The sequence below is a fragment of the Hyaena hyaena genome, unplaced genomic scaffold (assembly GCF_003009895.1).
Source record: "Hyaena hyaena isolate Hyena2069 unplaced genomic scaffold, ASM300989v1 scaffold_9, whole genome shotgun sequence".
Lineage (NCBI taxonomy): Eukaryota > Metazoa > Chordata > Mammalia > Carnivora > Hyaenidae > Hyaena > Hyaena hyaena.
Window position 1 is genome coordinate 7,616,022 of NW_024080641.1, and position 24,595 is coordinate 7,640,616.

At 47.3% G+C, this 24,595-nt stretch overlaps 1 protein-coding gene across 1 annotated transcript; it reads right to left on the reverse strand.

The window, feature by feature from the left end:
* Positions 1-14,410: 14,410 nt before the first annotated feature.
* Positions 14,411-23,859, reverse strand: PSMC4 (proteasome 26S subunit, ATPase 4). Its single transcript, XM_039249841.1, has 11 exons — positions 23,752-23,859; positions 22,834-22,932; positions 22,528-22,714; positions 20,365-20,511; positions 20,164-20,273; positions 19,972-20,065; positions 15,561-15,728; positions 15,401-15,477; positions 15,089-15,257; positions 14,826-14,881; positions 14,411-14,646 (listed from the first exon to the last, which is right to left on the reverse strand). Exons 1-11 carry the CDS (start codon positions 23,785-23,787, stop codon positions 14,533-14,535), a joined length of 1,257 nt encoding a protein of 418 aa, XP_039105772.1. The 5' UTR covers positions 23,788-23,859; the 3' UTR covers positions 14,411-14,532.
* Positions 23,860-24,595: the final 736 nt, after the last annotated feature.

The following is a 24,595-nucleotide window of genomic DNA, read 5'->3' on the forward strand; positions in this document are numbered from 1 at the left end:
AGGCTCCAGGCTCTGAGCTGGCAGTCAGCACAGAGCCCGACGCGGGGCTCGAACCCACGAACCGCGAGATCATGACCTAAGCGAAAGTCGGACGCTTAACCAACTAAGCCACCCAGGCGCCCCTCGTAGGTCTTTTGATTGGAGCATTTAGTCCGTTCACATTTGCAGAGATTATTGACAGGTATGTACTTACTGCCAGTTTGTTACTGTTTTATGGTTGTTTTTGTAGTTCTCTCTTCCTTCCTTCTCTTGCTCTCTTCCTTTATGGTTTGATGGCTTTCTTTGGTGTTGTATTTGGAGAGCAAGCAGGGGAGGGGCAGAGAGAGATGGAGACACAGAATCTGAAGCAGGCTCCAGCCTCTGAGCTGTCGGCACAGAGCCCGATGTGGGGCTTGAACTCATGAGCGTGAGATCATGACCTGAGCCGAAGTCGGGTGCTTAACCAACTAAGCCACCCAGGTGCACCTAGAGTTATGTATTCTTTAATGCATTTTGTACATGTGTATGTACAGGAAAATAAAATGTGTTTGCTTTCTCCTTTTCTTTCAGATTTGGAGTCAAATTATGGAGCTAAGAAGTTATCTCCAGAAAATGATATCTATGAAATAAATTTACCTCAACAGAGTATAATGCAAATAAGTAAAACTCTTGGCTTCAAAGCCTCCAATTTTAGAAATGACTCAAAATGCAGAAATAGATCTCGGTGATGACAGGGACATCAAGAGGGGTATATCAGTCAAAAGATAATAAGCTATGAAAAAATGCTTACACCCATTATACTTCTCTTATTCACAATACAGATAAGCCACATGAATGTAAGGAGTGTGGGAAGTACTTTAGTTGGGGTTCAAATCTTATTCAGCATCAGAGTATTCATACGGGAGAGAAGCCCTACAAATGTAAGGAATGTGGGAAGGCCTTTAGACTTCTTATCCAGCTTACTCGTCATCAGAAATTTCACACTGGTGAGAAACCCTTTAAATGTAAGCAGTGTGGGAAAGCTTTTAGTCTTCTCATCCAGCTCCATCACCATGAGAACATTCACACAGGTGAGAAACTGTTTGAGTGTAAGGAATGCGGGAAGTCCTTTAACCGTAGCTCAAACCTGGTTCAGCATCAGAGTATTCATACAGGGGCAAAACCCTATGAATGTAAAGAGTGTGGGAAAGGCTTTAATCGTGGTTCAAATCTTGTTCAGCATCAGAAAATTCATTCTAGTGAGAAACCCTTTGTTTTTTTGTTTTTTTTTTAAAATGTTTTATTTATTTCTAGGAGAGAGAGAGAGAGACAGCGTGAGCAGGGGAGGGTCAGAGAGAGAGGGAGTCACAGACTGAAACAGGCTCCAGGCTCTGAGCTGGCAGTCAGCACAGAGCCCGACGCGGGGCCTGAACCCACGAACCGCGAGATCATGACCTAAGCGAAAGTCGGACGCTTAACCGACTAAGCCACCCAGGCGCCCCTCTAGTGAGAAACCCTTTGAATGTGAAGAATGTGGGAAGGCCTTTTGTCTTCCAGTAGAGCTCACTCGACATCAGAACACTCACACTGGTGAGAAACCATTTATGTGTAAGAAGTGCGGCAAGGCCTTCAGTCGTGGCTCGAATCTTGTTCAACATCAGAGTATTCACACTGGTGAGAAACCCTATGGATGTAAGGAGTGTGGAAAGGCTTTTTTAGACTCTACCTCCAGCTTTCTCGACATCAGAAAACGCACACTGGTGAGAAACTGTTTGAATGTAAAAAATGTGGGTCAGCCTTCCAATATCAGTACCAACTTATTGAACATCAGCGAATTCATACAGGTGTGAAACCTTATGAATGTAAGGAATGTGGGAAATCGTTTTGTCGTGGTTCAAACCTCATTCAACATCGGAGTGTTCATACTGGAAAGAAGTCTTTCGAATGTAAGGAATGTGGGAAGGCCTTTAGACTCCATATACAACTTACTCGACATCAGAAATTTCATACTGGTGGGGCGCCTGGGTGGCTTAGTCGGTTAAGCGTCCGACTTTCGCTTAGGTCATGATCTCGCAGTTTGTGGGTTCGAGCCCCGCGTCGGGCTCTGTGCTGACTGCCAGCTCAGAGCCTGGGGCCTGTTTCAGAGTCTGTATCTCCCTCTCTCTCTGACCCTCCCCTGCTCACGCTGTCTCTCTCTCTCTCTCTCCTAGTAATAAATAAAAATATTAAAAAAAAAAAAGAAAAAGAAATTTCATACTGGTGAGAAGCCCTTTGAATGTGGAAAATGTGGCAAAGCCTTTAGTCTTCTCACCCAGCTTCATCGCCACGAGAACATTCACACAGATGAGAAGCCGTTTGAGTGTAAGGAATGTGGGAAGTCCTTTAATCGTGTCTCAAACCTTGTTCAACATCAGAGTATTCATGCTGGTGTGAGACCCTATGAATGTAAAGAGTCCGTGGGAAAGGCTTTAATCATGGTTCAAACCTTATTCAGCATCAGAAAATTCATTCTAGTGAGAAACCCTTTGAGTGTAAGGAGTGAGGGAAGGCAGTTAGGTATCATTACCGACTCATTGAACATCATAGAGTGCATACTGGGGAGAAACCCTTTGAATGTAAAGAATGCGGGAAGGCCTTTACTCTTAGGATATAGCTCACTCGACATCAGAACATTCATACTGGTGAGAAGCCATTTACATGTAAGGAGTGCGGCAAGGCCTTCAATCGTGACTCAAATCTTGTTCAACATCAGAGTATTCACACTGGTGAGAAACCCTATGGATGTAAGGAGTGTGGAAAGGCTTTTAGACTCCACCTACAACTTTCATGACATCAGAAAACGCATACTGGTGAGAAACCGTTTGAATGTAAGGAATGTGGGATAGCTTTTAGACATCAGTACCAAGTTGTTGAACATCAGCGAATTCATACAGGTGTGAAACCCTATGAATGTAAGGAATGCGGAAAGAGCTTTAGTCATGGTATAGACCTTAGAGTACATCAGATAATTCACACTGGTGAGAAACCCTTTGGATGTAAGGAATGTGGGAAGGTCTTTCGACATCATTATCAATTTCTTGGACATTCCAGAATGCATACTGGCGAGAACCCCTATGATTGTAAGGAATGTGGGGAATGCTTTACTTGTGGTAGTGAACTTAGAGCACATCAGAGAATTCATACTGGTGAGAAACCATATCAGTGTAAGGAATGTGGGAAGGCCTTCATTCGTAGCTCAAACCTTATTCAACATGTTAAAATTCATACTGGTGAGAAGCCCTATGAATGTGAGGAATGTGGGAAAACTTTCAGACTTAGTTCAGTCTTTACTGCCCATCAAAGAATTCATACAGGTATGAAGCCCTATGAATGTAAAGAATGTGGAAAGAGCTTTGGCTGTAGTTCAAGCCTTATTCAACATGAGAGGATTCATACTGATGAAAAACCTTATGAATGTAAGGAAGGTGGGAAGGCCTTTAGACTCAGGTCAGTGTTTATTGCCCATCAAAGAATTCATACAGGTCTGAAACCCTATGAGTGTAAAGAATGTGGGAAAGCCTTTACTGTGAATGGTCAGCTGACTCAACATCTGAAAATTCATGATCATCTGAAGTCCCATGAATATAAGGAATGTGGGAAAACCTTCGCTGGATATGAACAGCTTACTCATCATCAGAGAGTTCCTAGTGGGAAGAAATCCTATGAATACAAAAGAGTGTGGAAAGAGCTTAAATCATGGACTGAGGTTTGCTCAACAGTATAGTATTCCTACTGGTGAGGAACTCCTTGAATATAAGTCATGTGGAAAGATTGACAGTCACAGCAAACACTTTAGAGTTGAGAAGACATTCTGATGTGAAACTCTTTGAATGTAGGAAATACAGGGTGGCCTTCATGTTCATAGTTTACCAATCATGAAAGGTATTTTACTACATATGTTAATTTCATGTACTTAGAAAAGCCTTCAAACTCCAACTGGAGAGAAACTATCGTCGGAACAAATATAAGCTAACGTCTACTTGAGGAACGTGTTTTATTGCCATTTCACTACCTGTGTGATGTTAGACTAGGTGCCTAGCCTCTTTTTGCATCATTTATAAATGGCAGTGGTAGCACTAGTGCAATTATAGGAACAAATGTGTTCCAGTACACAGAAAATCCTTGAAAAAGTATTCGGCCCATGCTAGTGCTCATAAAGGGTAGCTTTTATGTTGTTCCGTTAGCATTACTGTTACTGATGACAGGAAAAGTGTATTATTGTGAATCATTCAGAAAAACCTCGCCCATTCGTTATTTTACTTTAAATGGCCTCCATATAAAATTTCATGGGAGGTGAAGAACATACGAGGATTTTCATTAAGAGCTCATCCCTTACGTTACCTCAGAAAGTTCATTTTGGAAAGGAGCCCTATGGATTTCGCGTGTGAGATGTTGAGAAACAGGGAGAGGTTTTTGAAGTGACTTGTCTATAAAAATATCGACAGGCAGGAAAGGTATAATTTCTATTCTCTGTACAGAAGTTAAGATAAATATTAGTGAAAGAATAGCAAAATAAAAGCTATATGCTTCCATTACCCAACTCTTTATCATGAAAATTGCTACACATGTGAAAAAATTGGAAGAATAAGCATCCATATACCACTTCTAGATTCAGAGTTGTTAACAATTTGACATATTTATTTTTCTGTATATTTTGTTTTACCATTGAGAATATGCTTTAGACATCATATACTTTGACCCTTATTACATCAATATGTATCTCCCAAACATAAACAATCTCATATATGGCCTTAGTACCATAATTATCCTTAAGGAAGTTATCCATAATTCCATACTATCTATCTTCATTGGCCTCTAAACACCTTTTTATACGGGTTCATCTTCTAAATAGAATGCATTCCAGGGGCGCCTGAGTGGCTTAGCCAGTTAAGCGTCCTACTGTCGCTTAGGTCATGATCTTGCGGTTCGTGGGTTCGAGCCCCGCGTTGGGCTCTGTGCTGACTGCCAGCTCAGAGCCTGGAGCCTGTTTCAGTCTGTGTCTTCCTCTCTCTCTGACCCTCCCCTGCTCATGCTGTCTCTCTCTCTCTCTCCTAGAAATAAATAAAACATTAAAAATAAATAAATAAATAAATAGAATGAATTCCAGATTCTGTATTATATTTAGTTATTAGTTCTCTTTAGTCTTTTTTAGTCTAGGACAGTAACTCAAATTTTCTTGAGTACCAGAATCACCTGTGAATCCTAGTAAAAATACAGAGGTCCAGGCCCACTGAGCCTGTCTTTACTAGCTCTCCAGTGGATTTTTAAATTAAAAAAAAAATTTTTTAAAAAGGTTTTATTTATTTTTGAGAGAAAGAGAGACAGCATGAGCAGGGGAGGGTCAGAGAGAGAGGGAGTCACAGAATATGAAGACAGGCTCCAGACTCTGAGCTGGCTGTCAGCGCAGAGCCCAATGCGGGGCTCGAACCCACAAACAGTGAGATCATGACCTGAGCTGAAGTCGGACGCTTAACCGACTGAGCCACCCAGGCGCCCCATCTCCAGTGGATTTTGGAATGCATTACAGAGAGCCACTGGTTTAGAACATTTCTTCTTTAAAAACATTAAAAATTTTTTTTTATAATGTTGACTTTATGAGAACTCCAGGAAAATTGCCATGTGTTTAGATTTTCTGTTTATAATGTCATTTAGCTTTGTTTTGTTGTTTGTGTTTTCTGTACAAAGGAAATTGGGTCTAGAGGCTACATGAGGTTCAGATGAAATGTTTTAAGGGGAGAATACTTGGTAGGTTATGTCTGTATGTCATATTGCAACAGGTCATTACTTTGCTAGTAAAACCTAGTTTGATCGGTTTGGGTAAGATGGTACCAGATCGCCATTGTAAAGATCTGTGGAGAGACTGTCACCACTTTGGAAATTTATACTCATGTCTTTAAATCCTGAATCAGGGGCGCCCGGGTGGCTTAGTCGGTTGGGCGTCCGACTTTCGCTCAGGTCATGATCTCGCGGTTTGTGAGTTCGAGCCCCGCGTCGGGCTCTGTGCTGACTGCCAGCTCGGAGCCTGGAGCCTGTTTCAGTCTGTGACTCCCTCTCTCTCTGACCCTCCCCTGCTCGCGCTGTCTCTCTCTCTCTCTCCTAGAAAAAAAAAACATTAAAAAAAATATATAAATCCTGAATCAAATAGAAAATAAAAAACGAAAATAGACTGTTCTGGAACGAATTGCATTAAAACGCAAACGTGATTGAACTTGTAGAATGTGCCTGAAGCTATACTCTGTACAAAATTAATTCCCTTCAGCGTATACAAGATCGTTTGGGCCAGAACCTTATTTTGCTGTTTATTCCCCAGCACTTTTATTGCGTCTGCCACATAAGAAATTGTTAAACTTCAGGGGGAGAAAAATTGAGCCTGCAAATCAAGAAGCTATAAAACAAAAGAGAATAAACCTTAAGCCAATATAAGGAAGAAACACTAAAAATGAGGATTGACAGTTGGGAAGCAGATTTCATTTCTTACTTTTAATTTTTTTCCAGCCTTGGGTTATAATTGACATATAACAGTAGGTTAAGGTGTAAAACATAGTGATTCCATATATGTATATATTGCTAAATGATTACTGTAATAAACTAACACACCTATCACCTCACAATAGTTACCTTTTTTGTATGATGAAAACTTTTAAGATCTTCTCCCATAGCAAATTTGAAGTATACAATTCAATATTGTTAACTAGTCACAATGCTATACATTATAGCCCTAGAACGTGTTTATCTTGTAAGTGGAAATTTGTACCCTTTCACCACCTTGACCCATCCCTCAACCCCCACCCCTGCGACTGGCAAGCCACAATCTGTTCTCTGTAGCTATGAGTTCTGGGGTTTTTTTTGAATTCTACATGTGAGTGAGATCATACAGTATTTATTTGACCTACTTCAGTTAACATAATGCCCTTGAAGTTTGTATGTGTTAAAAATAGCAGAATTCCTTTATTTTTTATGGCTGAATAATAGTCCATACGATATATAATATTCCAATATAAAATGCCACATTTTCTTTCTCCTTTCATCCAATGATGGATGCTTAGATTATTTCAATTTCTTGGCTATTGTATATGCTATAATGCACATGAGAGCGCTGATACCTCTCCAAGATAATGATTTTATTTATTTATTTATGTTTTGATGCATACCCAGAAGTATGGTAGTTCTACTTTTAATTTTTTAAAGAACCTCCTTGGGATGCCTGGGTGGCTCAGTCAGTTAAGTGTCCGACTTTGGCTCAGGTCATGATCTCACAGTTCATGGGTTCGAGCCCCACGTTGGGTTCTGTGCTGACAGCTCAGAGCCTGGAGCCTATTTTGGATTCTGTGTCTCCTTCTTTCTCTGTTCCTTCCCTGCTTGTACTCGGTCTCTCTCTCTCTTTCAAAAGTAAAATGAACATTAAAAAAAAAAGGACCTTACTGTTTGTTAGATTAGGTGTACCAGTTTACCTCCCCACCAGTTGTGTAGGAGGATTCTCTTTCTTCCACATTCTTACCAGCTCTTGTTATCTCTTGCCTTTTGATTATAGTCATTCTAATATGTTTGAAGTAATATCTCATTGTGGTTTTGATTTGCATTTCCCTGATGATTAGCAATATTGAGCACCTTTTCATGTATCTTGTTGACCATTTGAACATCTTTGGAAAAATGTCTTCAAGTTCTTTGACCATTTTTAAGTTGGATTATTGGGTTTGTTGTTGTTGTTGTTGTTGGGTTGTATGAGTTCCATATGTGGCTTGTAAATATTTTCTCCCTCCATAGGTTGCCTTTTCATTTTTTAAAAAATCTCATTTATTTTTCAGTGCAGAAGCTTTTTAGTTTGGTGTAATCCCCCTTAATTTATTTTTTATTTTGTTACTTGCACTTTATATGTCATATACAAAAAAATCATTGTCAGAGCTTTTTGTGTATGTTTTCCTCTTGGAGCTTTATAGTTTCAGGTGTTACATTTAATTCTTTAATCCATCTTGAGTTAATTGTGAGTGGCATAAGGGTCTACTTCCATTCTTTGGCATGTGAATATCCAATTTCCCCAGCAGCATTTATTGAAGAGCCTGCCTTTTCTTTATTGAGTATTCTTGGCTTTCTTATCATATATTAATTGACCATGAATGTATGGATTTATTTCTGGGCTCTCAATTCTGTCCCATTGATCTATGGGTCTGGTTTTATGCTGATGCCTTACTGTTTTGATTACTATAGCTTTCTAATATAGTTTGAAATCAGGAAATGTTATGTCTCTAGCTTTGTTCTTCTGTGTCAGGATTGCTTTGGCTCTTCCAAGTCTTTTAATTTAAAGTCTATTTTGTCTGTTATTAGTATAGTCACAATCTGTTTTAGTACTTTTTGCATGGAATATTATTTTCCCATACTTTCAACCTGTTTGTGAATTTTGAGTTCATGTAGTTGGATCATATGTTTTTTATCCATTCTGCCAATTACTGTCTTTTGATCGGAAGAGTTTAACCCATTTACACTTAAAGTAATTACTGATAAGGAGGGATTTCTATCATTGTGCTATCTGCTTATTATATGCTTTATAAAATTCTCCCCTCACTTCCTATATTACTGTCTTTTGTATTTAGTTGATTTTTTTGGTAGTGAAATGTTTAAATTCTTATTTTCTTTTGTGTATTATTGTCTTTGTAGTTACCATGAAGATTATATTTAACAACCTAATTTGAATCTATATCAGCTTAATTTCAATAACATAAAAAAACTGCACATTTACAGCTCTGGATCTGCCTCTTTGGGTTGTGGATGTCACATACTTATGTCTTTATACACTGTGTGCCCCAAAGTATAAGCTAATAATCTTTGAAGGTGGAAAGTGTCTTAATGGAGAAAAGATCTGGAGTAACAAGCCAAAGTTACAGTAATACTAGATGTCCTGTTATTCCCAGCCTATGGATAGTGATGTTGTGGCTAAGAATGCCTGAGGCACTTGCCCAAGCCCATCTTCCTTGTAGCAAGACCTCACAGACATTTTCCCTACTGGGGCCAATGTGGCTGGGCCGACCCTTGCGGTTCTTCTGATTGCAGGATATACTTCAGCAACGACCATCAGAGAACTTTGTTGAAGAACAGGTGTTATTACTCACAGATCCTGGAGGATACATATATGGCATACCCGAGGGCCACACAGTGACGTTTCATGTATAGGGAGAGTGCAGACCTAGGGCTCTACCTTTATTAGGAACTGACTGTCGGGTGTCGTGGGTTTCACAGGTGTACTCCTTATTGGCCAATTTAAAGCCTTGGTGGGAGTTAAGGTACTGGAAGGGAGAAGCAAGGTTACCAAAATGGTCAATTATCTAGGTTCCCCAGGGCTTTCTGGAACTAGGAGCTTCATGAATGAAGATGGTCCAATTCCTTCTCTAGTTGTATTGCTAGCACTTGTACCAAACAGCTGGCGATATTTCTGTTTAGGATGGCTGTCTTTTGAAATGGATGCCTCAGTGGTCAAAAGCTTAATGTCAGGTACTATTACTATGCTAGCTTTTATGCTAATAATTTTTTTTAATGTTTTATTTATTTCTAGGGGAGAGAGAGAGAGAGAGAGAGAGAGAGAAAGACAGCGTGAGCAAGGGAGGGTCAGAGAGAGAGGGAGTCACAGACTGAAACAGGCTCCAGGCACTGAGCTGGCAGTCAGCACAGAGCCCAACGCGGGCCTCGAACCCACGAGCCGCGTGATCGGAAAGTCGGACGCTTAACCGACTAAGCCACCCAGGCGCCCCACTAATAATTTTTTTAAATGCATTAATCTCTTGGGGCGCCTCAGTGGCTCGGTCGGTTAAGCAATTAACTCTTGATTTTAGCTCAGGTCATTATCTCAAAGTTCATGAGTTCTAGCCCCGCATGGGGTTTGCTGCTGTCATTACGGAAACTTTGCATCCTCCGTCCCTCTCTCTGTCCCTCACTCTCAAAAATAAACAAACATTAAAAGATAAATAAAAAATAAAATACACTCAGATAATCCCGCCAGGACTATCTCACGGGAAGAGACAACCGAAATTCCGCCTGATGGAGCTCGTTCCCACTCAAACCCTCTGGGCCACAGGGTCGCGCCCACGGCCTCTGGGGGGGTGGGGGGGAGGGGGTACGCAGGGCTTCGGAAAGCCGAGAGGCTCCCCGACCTCAGACAGACCCAAGTGGGAGCACTGCTGGGTAGGCCTCCGGGTCGCGAGACCGTGGATGCAGTCGCGTGTTCTGCGCTTGCGCTTGCGCTTGCGCTTGCGCCTGTGCCTGCGCCTGCGCCTGCGCAGAGTCGGGCGCGCTGGCGGCCGGGCCGCGTGTTGCCGACGCCCCTGGGACGGTGGTCGCGGAGGCTCCCAGGGCCTGGCATGGCGCGCCGTCGGTCGTTCAGCGCCCGCTGCGAATTAGTCGCAGTAAGGGAAAGAGTCGGCGCCAGGTGAGGCGGGGGCGGACTCGTGGGGGTAAACCTGTCGCCCAAAGCCAGGGCGCGTGGAGTCCAGAGCCTCAGACGCGTGCGCGCGTGAGAACCGGAGGAGGGGCCTGTGCGACCGATTGTGACAGTCTGTGTGCGTGCGTGTGCGTGTGGCGACGCCGGCCCTGTGGTTTGTGTCACTGACCCATATCCCCGCTGCTTGCCCCGCCCTCCCCTTCGCAGCCCCGAGTGTCTGCACAGAGCCCCGTGGGCACGTTTCCCCCAGAGGACAAACCCTGGGCCCTGGGATGAAGGCTCCGGGCAGGAAAGCACAGGCCTGGGCTTGCGGTGGGACTTTTAGAGCCAGAAGGGTCCCTGGGACGGACTCCTGCAGGAGATGATGGGCGAGCCCCTACTTGGAGGCGCTGTGGACGCAGCTGCATTTTTCCGAACCACAGCGTTCCCATACCTGCAGCCTCCCTCTCACAACTGGTTGTGCGTGTGACTGCAGGGCCGATGTGGCCCTGCAGGGGATTTTCTCAGGTGCATGGCTCTACAGAAGGCCTGGCGTCTCATGATTTCCTTCTTCCCCAGTCCTGCCATTCTCCAAAAGGAGGAAGCATTGTCGTACATCAGAAAGTCTAGCGCCGAGTTTGTTTCCGCTTTGTTCATAAATGCGCTTTTGGTTTTAGTACGTCGAAACGTTTGCTTGCTTTTCCTGAAACGCCCAGTGGCTCATCCTAGGTCTGCCTTCCCAGGGGAAGGGACGATGGGCCATGCAGATGAGTGCCTCCCCTCATCTTTCATATCATTCTTCAGCATGCACTTTTTGTAACAGAAATGCCCATTCTGCGGTCTAGTTAAAGCTTTGTTTTACTGAGAATTATGTTTAGATAGAATCATACCCTTAATCTCCAAAACCTCACTTTAAAAAGTAAAATAAGGGGCACCTGGGTGGCTCAGTCGGTGAGCGTCCAACTTCCGCTCAGGTCATGATCTAACAGTTGGTGGGTTCGAGCCCCGTATGGGTCTCTGGGCTGACAGTGCAGAGCCTGGAGCCTGTTTCCGATCCTGTGTCTCTCTTTATCTGCTCCTCCCCTGCTCATGCTCTGTCTCTCAAAAATAAATATTTAAAAAAAATTTTTTAATTAAAAATTTTTTATTTCTAGGAGAGAGAGAGAGAGAGACAGCGTGAGCAAGGGAGGGTCAGAGAGAGAGGGAGATACAGACTCTGAAATAGGCTCCAGGCTCTGAGCTGGCAGTCAGCACAGAGCCCGACGCGGGGCTCGAACCCACGAACCGCCAGATCATGACCTAAGCGAAAGTCGGACGCTTAACCGACTAAGCCACCCAGGCGCCCCTAAAAATTTTTTTAAACAGTAAAATAATATCAGAAGTGGTTTGGTGTAAGTGAGAAATGACATGGTCATCTGCTCTTTAAGACTTTTGGGAGCAGGAATGTGCTTGGAAGACTTCGCATGGAAATCTGTGTCATAAAGAGGCAGGGATTTTCCCAAGGAAATCAATGGATTTAGATTTACATTGATAAAGATTTTGTCATTAGAAAAAAAAGTACATGAGTAGAGTAATATTCAGTGATGAACTAAGTAATACTCCAATTTTAAATTTCATATGAATTTCATTTACTAATATTTGAGATTGTAAAACATTTTACAAGGATTATATCCAAAGGGATATTTCCGTTGGTTACTCAGTGGAGAAGTAGAGAGAATCAAACACTGCTTTGTCTGCTTTGACCAAATTATATTTTTTAGTCTGCATATGCTGTTCACCCGATTAATGTCTGCTTAAAGAAACGGACATAACACCCTCTGCCCCTTCCCTGCTTGTGCTCTGCCTGTCTCGAGAAATGAATAAAGGTTAAAAAATATAACTTTGGGATTAACTACTTGGCCTCCCTTCTACACTGCAAGGTCTTAGACAACAAGGACTGAGTCCGCATCACCCCTGAAACCTCGGTCACTCCCTCCAGAGTGCCAGGGAATAGACTGTTGGGCGAACAGTTCTCAACAGCAGCAAAATAAGACAAAGCGCCAGACTGCAGGCCTGTTGAGGGCACCGTGTGTCACGGGGACTCAGGGGACGATCTTGCAAGAGGAGAGGACTTCGTGGTTGTCATGAAGGACTTGGGTTTTCCCTGTCTACTTCCAAGAGCCAACTACTTCCCGTCCTCTTGAAGTTTACTTCCATATTTCTAAATTACATGCTTTTGTAATATCATTAGTTTTAGGTATTAGCTGCTACCGAGTGTGAAAGATGAGGACTTATGGCGTCTTAACCACCCATTCTCCTCTCTTTTCTCTCCTGCTGCCAGGTCTCCTCAGCAGGAATCCTTCGGCTTCCTGCCCAGGGCTCTCCCTGAAGCCCGTCTTCTGCACGGCAGCCCCTCTCTCACCCGCACTCCGGGCCTGCCAGTCCAGGGACCCGCGGTCCAGCCTTTCCTGGAATAAACCTCCAGCCAGGCTGGATGAGGGTCACGGGCCCTGGAAGAACAGCTCATTCCTTACGGAGCGCCCCGGCCTGGCACACTTGGTGTATGAATCCGGATTTCCATATAGCCTTCCAGGTAGTCCCTGTCTCCAGCCCTCATCTCCAGCACCTGGCATTTCTAAAGTGGGCATGTTTCTGGGCTCCACTTCCTCAAGTCCGCTGCGTTAACGAGCAGCCATCGCCTCTTCCCAAAACCGTGTTGCCGCCAGGTCCTCTCTCCTCCTGCGTCCTTGTGAATGTGCATCCCACTCTCTTATCACCTCTTATTTTAGGGAGGTTCCAGGAAGGAGGAAAAGTTACCTTCTCCACTCCACCTGCTGTGCTCATCTACAGAGGAATCACCCCCTCACCTGCCGTCTCTTCAAGGACCTGTGACTACCGTTTTTCCTCCTACCTTCTTCCTATCTCACCTACAAAAATAGAGTGACATTCATGGGTTTGTTCAAGAAATGTTAAGTGAACACTTACCATGTGCTGGTCCTGGGACTTGAACTGTGATCGAGCCACAGTCCCTGACTATAGGAGGTTCCAGTCCAGAAGAGGGACAGGCAAGCACGTGAGAGTCAAGGGGAAATGCCAAGCAGAACGAGAGGTGTTTAAAGTAGAGACCTCAAGAGACTGGGAATTGGACCAACCAAACACATTTGTGCTCCAACAAGACCATATGGAGAAGAGCCAGAGAGACTCACAAAAGCCAGCCATCCCACCTCCTCCCATCAGCCCTCATCCCTGCTCTTGGGGACTCTGCAGGGCTGTCTCCCCGTTCTTGATACTCCAAGTGTGAGGAAGGTAGGAGTCATCAAAGACTCAAATGATCTTCTACCTCCTCTGGGAAATGCAGGCGGGCAGGTATGCCGAGGCTCTATTTTGTGGGCAAGGGCTGTGGTCTGAGGTTTGATTTCTATCCCTTTCCCCCAATTTTTTTAATGTTTATTTATTTAAAAATTTTAAAAATCTATGTTTATTTTTGAGAGAGAGAGACAGCGTGAGCAGGGGAAGGGCAGAGAGAAAGGGAGACACAAAATCTGAAGGAGGCTCCAGGCTCTAAGCTGTCAGCACAGACCCAAAAGTGGGGCTTGAACCCATGAACTGTCAGATCATGACCTGAGCCAAACTCAGATGCTCAACTGACAGAGCCACCCAGGCACCTCAGTGTTTATTTTTGAGAGACACAGAGCGTGAGTGGGGGAGGCACAGAGAGAGAGGGAGAGGGAGACACAGAATCTGAAGCAGGCTCCAGCTGTCATCATAGAGCTAGGTGTAGGGCTTGAACCCACGAATTGAGATCATGACCAGAGCCGAAGCTGGAGGCTTAACTGACTAAGCCACCCAGGCGCTCCCGTTTCCCCAAATTTCTACTGTCATTTGGTTTGAATTTTTTGCTTCTCTCTCAAACTGTAACCTAGGCCATGTACCTCACCCACTCATCTGTAGGAGAGCAGGGGGACAGAACATCCTATTCCAGGCCCAGTTTTCTCTGAGAGTTAAACTTTTAGGAAGAAATGAAACAGATGCAATCTTGTATGTTTACTGAGTAAACCAATCCTGGGTAAAGAAAAAAAAGAACACTAGGTTTTGGGACAGAGGTCGGGGAGGTGAGAGAAGTCCCCGGCCCCTTGGTGTGGGGGGAGGGGTCACTTATAAAATTCATGCTCCTGCTCGTCCTTCTTGATGACTGTCTTGTATGCTTTCTCGAAGTCCTTCGCCAGAACAATGTAGCGGTTCTCCCGGACGGCCAACATTCCACTCTGTTGAGGGAAGGAGGAGTTAGAAGTCTACTCCCCAACGCTAGTGCTGGTGGAGGGTGAGGCCGGGCCCCAAGCCCCGGGGAGGCACTGAGGTACACGAGGACCGCAGCAGGACAGCCTCAAAGAGGAAAGGTGTTTACACACGCCCTGCCCGGACCCAGAGAGAAACCCTCACTCACCTCCTGACAGATGGAGTTGATATCGGCTCCTGAAATCTTATCCGGCCGGGCTACATCTGCAGCAGGAAGTTAAGGCAACCATTCCCTGCACAAGGGGGTGAATGCCTGCAGTCGAAGTCTCCCATGAGCTTTGTTACCACCCCCTTCCCTGGACCTTGGTCTCCCAACGTGCACAAGTTGGGTCATAGAGAAGGCAGTGGTGGAAATGAAGATCCGGTCCCCAACCCAGCCGGGACCATCCCCTCACGTCTAGAGCAGGATACAGTCTTCCAAGTCAACCTCCTCAGAGAGATTCATCTTGCTGGTGATAGTGGAGAAAATCAATCTCTTCTGGCGGCGGTCCGGGAGTGGAAATTCAATTTTGCGGTCAAGGCGTCCTGGCCGCAGCAGGGCAGGATCCAGAGTGTCTGCTCTGTTTGTAGCCATGATCACCTGGCATGGGGGACAGGCCAGCTCAGACCTCTGTCCCCTCTACACCCTCTTTCCTGTCAGGATACCTGCCCCCTCACATGCCAGGCACCGCCCTTCCCCGATTCCCACACCACACCTCCCCTTGCCCATCTTGAACCCTGAACCTTGACGTTAACGTTCTGGTCAAATCCATCCATTTGATTCAGCAGCTCCAGCAGGATTCTCTGCACCTCCCTGTCGGCTGGAGAGTGTGCCACCCCGTCAGTCCAGGGCATCCCGTAAAGGGCAGCCCGAGACCCCAGGCCCCGATTAGGTATCACTCACCCCCCGTCTGGGCATCAAATCGCTTGGTGGCAATGGCATCAATCTCATCTATGAAGATGATGGCAGGCGCATTCTCCTTGGCCAGGCGGAACACGTCCCGGACCATGCGGGGGCCCTCGCCCAGGTACTTCTGTACGAACTCTGAGCCCACAACCCGGATAAATGCAGCTGATGGCAGAAGACGAGGGTTAGATGAGGAAGGGCCTCCCATGGGGCCCAAACTGCTCTCCTGGCACCGAGAATGCCCTGCAGACAGCCCTTCCTGTGAGCATTCACTCCAAGTAGCCAGGCCACCCTCTCGTGCCCCGGGAGCTGGGTCCCAGGCCCGCCAGGAGGACCAGCCACCTGCTTGCACCCCAGGGCAACCCAGCAGTGCCCATCATGAATCCTACCACAGATGTGTTGTTTTCTGACCCAACATTTAAAAGTCAGGACATTCTAAAAAAAATAAAATAATAATGCACCTGTGGCTCAATACACCACATGGGGGAGAGCAAGACACATTCATAGAGTCCAGGATAGAAAAAAATCTGGATCTGCAGAGTGCTGGAAAAAGCAGGAAGAGCATAAAGACAGGCCGTCCGTACACTAAGGCATCGATCGCACTGCTTCTCTAAGAGCTTGGCGTTCCGTTTTGGATGGGAAAGGACTGCTGCTGAGTGTCGTGCAGGGACTAGGGACCAGGGGCATGTAATCAAGTGGCGACATGGCCGAAGACAGAATTGTTCTGGGCCTCTCCTTTTTTAACTTCTTAAAGTTTAACTTATTTGTTCATGGCTGCACGTGGCTTCGTGTCACATGCAGCAACTCTCAGGACCCTCTTTCTGCCACCACAGGGGAGGGGGCCCCGCAGTCCGTGACGCAGGCCTGGTGGTTTTATGTCCTAAAGCAGGAGTCGTGCAGATGGTGGTCCTGATCACACTGCTTTTTTAATATGCTGGCCACTGGCCGCGCTGGCCACGTGTGACTGCTGGGGAACCAAAATGTGGCTGGTCCAAAAGGAGACACGCTATAACTGTGACATACTTAGGTTTCCAAAGACTTAGTACAACAAAGTTTAAAGTGTCTCAAGAAATGACCATCAAGGGGCGCCTGGGTGGCTCAGTTGGTTGAGCATCCGGCTTCAGCTCAGGTCATGATCTCACAGTTTGTGATTTCGAGCCCCGAGTTGGGCTCTGTGCTGACAGCTCAGAGCCTAGAGCCCACTTCGAGTTGTGTCTCCTCTCTTTCTGCCCCTTCCCAACTCATGCGCTTGTGTCTCTCCCCCTTTCTCCATCTCAAAAAGAAACGTTAAAAATTTTTAATTAGTTAAGATGATAAATTCTATGTTACATATATTTTACTAGAGTAAAAAGTTTACAGAAAAAAAAAAACCCCTCAAATTTTGTATCTGCTATATGTTAAAACAATAGTATTCTGAGTATACTGTTTAAATGAAATATATTAAGTTCTATTTCCTCTAACTTCCTTATTGCCCCCTTATTTTTTAAATGTTTACTTATTTTTTAACGCTTATTATTTATTTTTGAGAGAGAAAGTGTGAGTGGGCGAGGGGCAGAGAGAAAGGGAGACACAGAATCTGAAGCAGGCTCCAAGCTCTGAGCTGTCAGGACAGCACTTGACGCAGGGCTTGAACCCACGAACTGTGAGATAATGACCTGAGCTGAAGTCGGACATGCAACCGACTAAGCCACCTAGTTGGGGTGCCCCTATTTATTTATTTTTGAGAGAGAAAGCACATGAGTGAGGAAGGGCAGAGGGAGAGGGAGACAGAATCCCCAGTTCAATATGGGGCTCAAACTCAAGAACTGCAGATTCAAGATCTGAGCTGAACCCAAGAGTTGTATGCTTAACGGACTGAGTCACCCAGGTGGCCCGGGTACCTAAATCTTCAATTATAGATGTAGGGGCACCTGGGTGGTTCAGTTGGTTGGGCACCCGACTTTGGCTCAGGTCATGATCTCATGTTTACAACGAGTTCGAGCCCCATATCGGGCTCTGTGCTGACACCTCAGAGCCTGCTTTAGATTCTGTGTGTCTCTCTCTCAGAAATAAACATTAAAAAATTTTTTAAATTATAGATGTAGTGTGCATCTCTCTCTCGAACCCTGCCTATCTAAAACCACCCTGCTCTCAGTGCAACGTGCAAACTCTCAGATTAGTGCTAAGACTATATTTACCCTTTCTGATCTCCTCAGCCTCACCTCCTAGACCTGCCAAGCACAGCCCTCCTTCAGCCAGCCCTCCAACAAACATTCGCTGAGCAACTCCCACAGTTCAGTTACCAGGCAGGCACTGGAAATGTAGAAAAACACAAATATATAAGGTCCTTGCTCTCCTGGACTTCAGTCACGGTGTACTCATGACACTAAAAAGTACTTTCCTGTCCCGGGCCTTTGCACATGCCACTCCCTGTGTCTTGGATGCCTTATCCCAACTGTGTGCCCCACAGATCGCTTATACCTCGCTCCCTCTGGGAACCCCTACCCAAGAGGCCTGGGCAGCATGGACCTGTGTGCCTTCCTGCCAGGGCAATCCCACCACCTTCCCTGCTTCTCCAGGGCGTTTGCTACTCCGCAGACTGTTCCCACTCCACCTCACCTCCCATTGTGAGCCCCCTCGCCTACTCATTGGGCTGTAGGGGCCTCCATTATTCCTGCCTCACCAGATAGTCCGTCAGCCTGATATAGTTCCTCCCCCAGACATCCCTGTGATTCGCTCCCTCAGGTCTTCTGGGTCTTTGGGTAAAGGCCACCTCTTAGAAAGTCTTCCCTGACCAAGCCCCAGTTCTGGCACAGAAAGTTGCCACCCGTTACTCTCTCCCCCCTTGTCCTGCTTAATCTCATCACGCATTCAGCGCCATGGATATATAATCTGTTCGCTTGTGTATCTGCTCAAGTTCTTCCCTCAACTAAGGCATCACCTCCATGAAGAGAGGAGGCTTTGCTCCGCTCGCTGCCAGGTCTCCTGCACCTAGGACGCAGCATGGCATGTGTCAGGCGCTCAGTAAGTATTAACCGAATGACTGAGCTCTAAGTGTTTCTTTTTCTTTTTCCTCAGCCATCCTGGGAGATTCTCCACCACACGGGACATGTCTGATTCAACGCTGCATCCGTGCTCTGGGCTGGGAGAGCGGAAGTCCAATGAACTGCTAAACAAAGGAGGGACCGCGACAATGCCTATCAGTTACTGTCCACTCCCTACGTGCCAGGTATGGTTCTAGAAGCTTTATATTGATTCAGTCTTCTGAATAACTCAGACAAATAGGAGAGGGGAGTCACAGAGAGACTAACTTATTGAGCAGTTACATTAACTTAGAGGAGCCAGACTGCAAACCCAGTCAGCCTGGCTCAGAAAACACTGCTTAACTATGGCCTTCTACAGACAGGCCCCTGGTTCACACATGGTAAGATGTGCCGAGCCCTATTCTTTAGGCTTTACAAACAGTAATATAGCGACTTTTGGATGTTTTTGTCTGGAACCTACAATAAAAAAATACATCAGGGGGCATCTGGGTGGCTCAGTAGGTTGAAGGGTCCAACTTTGGCTCAGGCCATGATCTCACGGTTTGTGAGTTCAAGCCCCGCATCAGGCTCTGTGCTGTCAGCCTGCCTCAGATCCTCTGTCCCCGCCCCCTGCTCTTCTCCTGCTTGCTCACACGCTGTCTCTTAAAAATAAACACGAAACAAGAAAAGAAATATATGTATAAACCACCACAAGTGTGTTTGTGTGTGTGTGTGTATGTGTTCCTGTGTGCAGGTATGCACCCGCAACAAGTTTCACAGAATCAGAGCTCTTACTACGTGGGATGGACTCTGAGGTTTCATTTTCTGAAATGCTGGTTACAACCCATGAATTTGAACTCACGATTACTCATGGGTCACAACCCCCTGCAGGAAAAGCGCTGCATTATTTCATTCTTCACAATAACGCAGCAACACGAGTCTTCTACAGATGAGGAAACTGAGGTATGTGGACATGGAAGTAACCCCCCCCCACCCAGGACGGCACAGCCAGTAAAGAGGCACACGTTGGGGCGCCTGGGTGGTTTAGTCGGTTAAGCGTCCGACTTTCGCTTAGGTCATGATCTCGCGGTTCGCGGGTTCGAGCCCCGCGTTGGGCTCTGTACTGACTGCCAGCTCAGAGCCTGGAGCCTGTTTCAGTCTGTGACTCCCTCTCTCTCTGACCCTCCCTTGCTCATGCTGTCTCTCTCTCCTAAGAAATAAGCAAAACATCAAAAAAAAAAAAAACTTAAAAAAAAAAAAAAAAAAGAGGCACACGAGGGCTCTGACCCCACAGCCCCTATTCTTCATCACATTGCTGCGCCACTTCCCAGGGAAGATGAGAGAGCAGGGAGGAAGGTCAGAAAAGCCCAGAAGGTCAGGGCTCTGAGGAGCACCAAGGGGCTCACCTGTCGTGTGATGAGCCACAGCCTTCGCCAACATGGTCTTCCCACAGCCAGGCGGCCCGTACATGAGGACGCCTCGGGGAGGGTCGATGCCAATCTGAAACGCAGAGGGGAGGGAGGCCGAGCGGGGGAGTCCCGTCACCAGCTCAAGACACAGTGGGGCCTCTCCCTTCCTTGCCCCTCCCAGCGCCGCACCTGCTTGTAGAGCTCGAAGTGCGTCAGTGGGAGCTCCACTGCCTCCCGCACCTCCTGCTTCTGGATATCCATGCCCCCGATGTCCGCATACATCACGTCTGGCTTCTGGTCTGGTGAGAGAGCAGAGCTGGGGCTCCCAGCCTGGCCCCCAGATTCCCTTCAGCCCCCCCTGCCCTCCCAGCCCCGGGCTTCCTCCCCCACCTGAAGTGAGCATCATGATGCTGCTGTCGGCCTCGGGGGGCAGCACGTCCACCAGGGCGTTGCTGTGCTTGTGCAGGGCTACCGAGGCATTCGGCTTGAGCAGCTCGCGGTCAATGGTGCTCAGGATGCGCACATAGTAGTTGGAGCCTTTGGGAGACAGGAAGCACGAAGGGAAAATGAGAAGTGCCAGAATCTCAAAACTGTCTCCCCACCCCCGGCAAACCTCACGGCTGTACTGTCTAGGCCACCATATCTCTCACTCAGACCCTGACTGGGGCTCCTGGCCTCTGGCCTCCTCTGACTCACCCCATGTTCACGACGACAACTTCCCTGACCATCTGTAGCCCCGACTTTCTCTCAAGCTCCAGCCCGAGGTGACCAGCGGCCTCCCGGAATGCCTCCTCCTGTGTGACCCTAGAGTGTCTGTCACTCACTGTGTCCCAGTGTGTTCTCGGGGTCTTCTCCCAGATTGTGCTGCTCTTCCTGCATCTGTTTCAGGAAGGCTCACGGTCCCCGGTCACCAGCCAGAGTCCCAAGCCTCATCCTGGACCTTTCTCCCCTTCTCTCCATTGCCCATCAGTCACTGCGATCTTCCATCCAGCCTCCTGACCGTCTCCAACCAATCTCCTCTCCTCCCCTCAGAACCTCCCTGACTCAGCCCACCACACCCATCTAGGTCTCTGTGCCGGACTTCTCCCTGTTCGCCCAGCCTCGGGCTCCCCTCTCCCATCTACCTTCTTCTACAGTGCTGATGCACCCCTGTCCGGCGTCAGTGTCTCTCCTGACCTTCAGACCTGGCTGTCTAGCGGCCTCCTGACCCCTCCCTGCAACGTCCTCGACTGCCCTCATGGTCTCCCTCCAAACCTACTCCTTTGCCCATGCTGACATCTCAGGAATAGCCCCACGGTCCCCCAAGTCCTACAGGTCAAAGACTCAAGCCTCATCCTCAGTACCCACCTCCCTTCGCCACCTCACCTCCAGCCCATCAGTCCAGTTCCAGGCCCAGTCACCCACCTCTCCCCACCTTTACAAGAACATGGCTCGGTCCAAAGGAGCAGAGGCCAGAAGCAGGGAAAGATGGGTAACACAGAGACAACAACCATCATTAAGGCCAGGGCCTGAGCCCATGTTAATAACTGCAGCTATTGTATACCAAGTCCTTCCAGAGCCCAGTCTCTTCCCACTTCACCCACGGTTTCAAATGGCAGGTCCCACCCCAGTAACGGTCATGAAATCAACTGAGAGGGTCACATCCAGAACACTGTTTGAAACAAAGGCAGGCTAGAACAGAATGGAAAACATCAGAGTATATTGCACACAGGAAGGCTAAACATCATCTGGTGAAACTTTCAGTATATGTGTAGTATGTATACGTATATGTGTACAGTTGACTCTTGAACCATGCAGGGGTGAAGGGCACTGACTCCCCGTGCATTTGAAAAATCCATGTATAACTTCTGACTTCGCAAAAAGTTACCTAAAGCCCAGTGTGGACCAGAAGCCTTACCAATACCATAAACAGTCAATTAACACGTGTTTGTTATGTTTTACACATTATATATTATATTCTTGTAAGAAAATAAGCTAGCAAGGGGCGCCTGGGTGGCTTAGTCGGTTAAGCGTCCGACTTTCGCTTAGGTCATGATCTCGCGGTTCTTGGGTTCGAGCCCCGTGTCGGGCTCTGTGCTGGCTGCCAGCTCAGAGCCTGGAGCCTGTTTCAGTCTGTGACTCCCTGTCTCTCTGACCCTCCCCTGCTCACACTGTCTCTCTCTCTCTCTCTCTCCTAGAAATAAGTAAAAACATTAAAAAGAAAATAAGCTAGCAAAAAAAAATATTAAGCAAATTAAAATACATTTACAGTACTATATTGTATTTACCCCAAAAATCTGTGGCTTAGGAGATCCCATCCCGTTCAAACCTGTGTTGTTCAAAAGTCACTGTACACACACACACACACACACACACACACACAATACATGCATACATACACGTAGAGAATGTAAAATAGATGTCTACTTTTACATCAGAGTTTGAGAAGCACCATTACACTGTCTTGCCTTGTCTATTTGCTTTTCTCAGACCCCAGCACACTTCCTGGTGCACGGCAGACAACAGGTGACAGACGCTGAACAAACAGATGAGTGAATGAGGGGCCCCACGCACCTGTGGTGGAGCCCACAATGGCTGTATTCTGATCCACAGCCTCCAGAAACTGCCCAATGACCAGCGGGATGCTCTGGATTCGCTTCACCTCCTCCTGGGCGTGGAGGAATTCCTTCTTCAGGTTCTTCTGCTCATCCTTGATGTACTCCTCCTGCACCTCCAGGAACTCCAGCTCCTGCTGCAGCTTCTGTGAGCGGAGAGGGGAAAGGTGGGGGGTTGGCTCCAAGCCCTGCTAAAGCAGGCAGTAGTGGAAGGTTGTGGTTTGGGGGGGGGGGTGTGCAGGGTCCGGCTTGGGGTCGAACGTACCTTGTAGCGGCTGTACAGGTCCTCCAGGTCCTCAGGCTCCGGCCCCAGGAAGGAAAGGCCAGTCTGGGGCCGAGACACAGACAGTGCTGGGATTTCATCCTAGAACAAAGGAGAAAACTCAGGTTGGACGAAGAAGGTCCCCTCAAGAAAGAATATAGAGCATCTTCCCCACTTCACCATGAACCACTCAGCCCCTAACAGGCTCCTGACATCATTCAGGTCCCTGTAAAGAGACCCTGCAATCCTCTCCGCCCCAAAAATAGGTTCCTGATGTCACCTGGCCCCTAAGAGGGCGCCTATGTCAGCTAGCCTCCAAACCCTATTTTATTAACACGTGCCACTTGTAACATATCCCTAATGTCACCGGACTCCCAACTCGGGCCTAAACGTCACATTCACTCCTTACCAGCGCCCAATGCCCCTCAATCCCCTTCAACAGGTTCCTAAGGTCACATGGCTGGCTCAGTACAGGCTGTTAATGTCACCATGCTTTCAAGCATTCTTTTATCATCCAGTTCCCTAGGAAGGCCCCAAACCACAGAATTTACTTAGCCTCCGAACATCAGGTAGCTCCGAGGCCCAACTTCGGACCTCTTTCGGCCCACGGCCGCGTCCAATCTTATCACTCGCACCCCGACACAGTCCCAGCCTCGCTAGGCCATCGGTCACCAAGCACTCCTAGCTAGTCCTCGAAATCATTCCGTGCCAAAGAACCTCTAATGTCACTCATTCCTGTAGCCGCGCTCTCTGCGCCTTACTGCCCTCCTAACATCTTTCAGTCACGGAGCCAGGCCTCGGGACGGCACAGAGGTCTACACCGAAGGCTCCTGAATCACCCAGACCCGGGCCGGAATTCTCGAAGTCACTCAGCACCCCCACTCAGGCCTCACCCTCCCCACGAGCCAGGCCCCACCAGACCTGAGCTTTCTCCACTAAAATGCCTATCTCCTCCATAGTGACCAAGCCGGCCTCTGTGCGGCCCAGCCAGATCTAGTCACCGCTTCCGCTGACGCTGCCGGAAGACTAGCGCCCCAGCGGATTCTGGGAAACGTAGTTTAAGACTTAGGTAGAGCGGGCCGATAGGTCGCAAAGGATGGAGGGAAGGGAAGATTTCGTCCCTGGCTCCGCCCCCAAGGCATCCCCGGCGCGCTCTCGGACCGCGGTTTGGGGCGTTGCGCGTGCGCAGTAGCGCGCGGTGGCCCCATCTAGCGCGGCATCTGGGCTGGCGCTTTCTCGGCAGTAGGCGGCGCTGCTTCGTTGGGTTTTCCATCAAGAAACTCGCAAATCTATCTGGGAGAGCTTGTTGGCCAAGAGCTCCTGGATCTCATTTAGTGACGGGACTGGAGATGCTTTGGGCGGGGTTCCCCAGAGGGGTTCCTTGAGGGCGTCTCAGTGTGAGCTGTGCTGGAAGATTTCCCCCCCGCCCCTAGAGTGACTCCGCACTGGGATCCGCCCTGGGAGTTGATGTGATGTGGACTGGGAACAAAAGATGGAGAAAGAATTCTTGAGAAGTTTTCAGTGAAAGATGCTTTATGGGCCCATGGGCAGGAAGAGCTGCCCTTGGGTTCGTGAGAAGTGACTGTACATACTTTATAGTTTGGGGTGGGATGATGGTGCCAAGGATAGAGTAAGTCGCTAAGGAATTTGGAAGTTAAGCGTTCAGGACCTTGAGGGGGCTAGCTGCTGCTAAAATAAAGGTTATTTACCACCGCCTAGTAAAACATCAGTCGTGAAGCCCATCAGTTGGACATGAGTGGGCCGT

Excerpts from the sequence above, each read along its gene's own strand:
- PSMC4 (XM_039249841.1), bottom strand. The coding sequence starts at position 23,787 with ATGGAGGAGATAGGCATTTTAGTGGAGAAAGCTCAG. Across the intron at positions 20,512-22,527 it reads CATTGTGGGCTCCACCACAG|GCTCCAACTACTATGTGCGC; the intron begins GTGCGTGGGGCC and ends TGTCTCCCAAAG. Across the intron at positions 20,274-20,364 it reads CATCATGATGCTCACTTCAG|ACCAGAAGCCAGACGTGATG; the intron begins GTGGGGGAGGAA and ends CTCTCTCACCAG.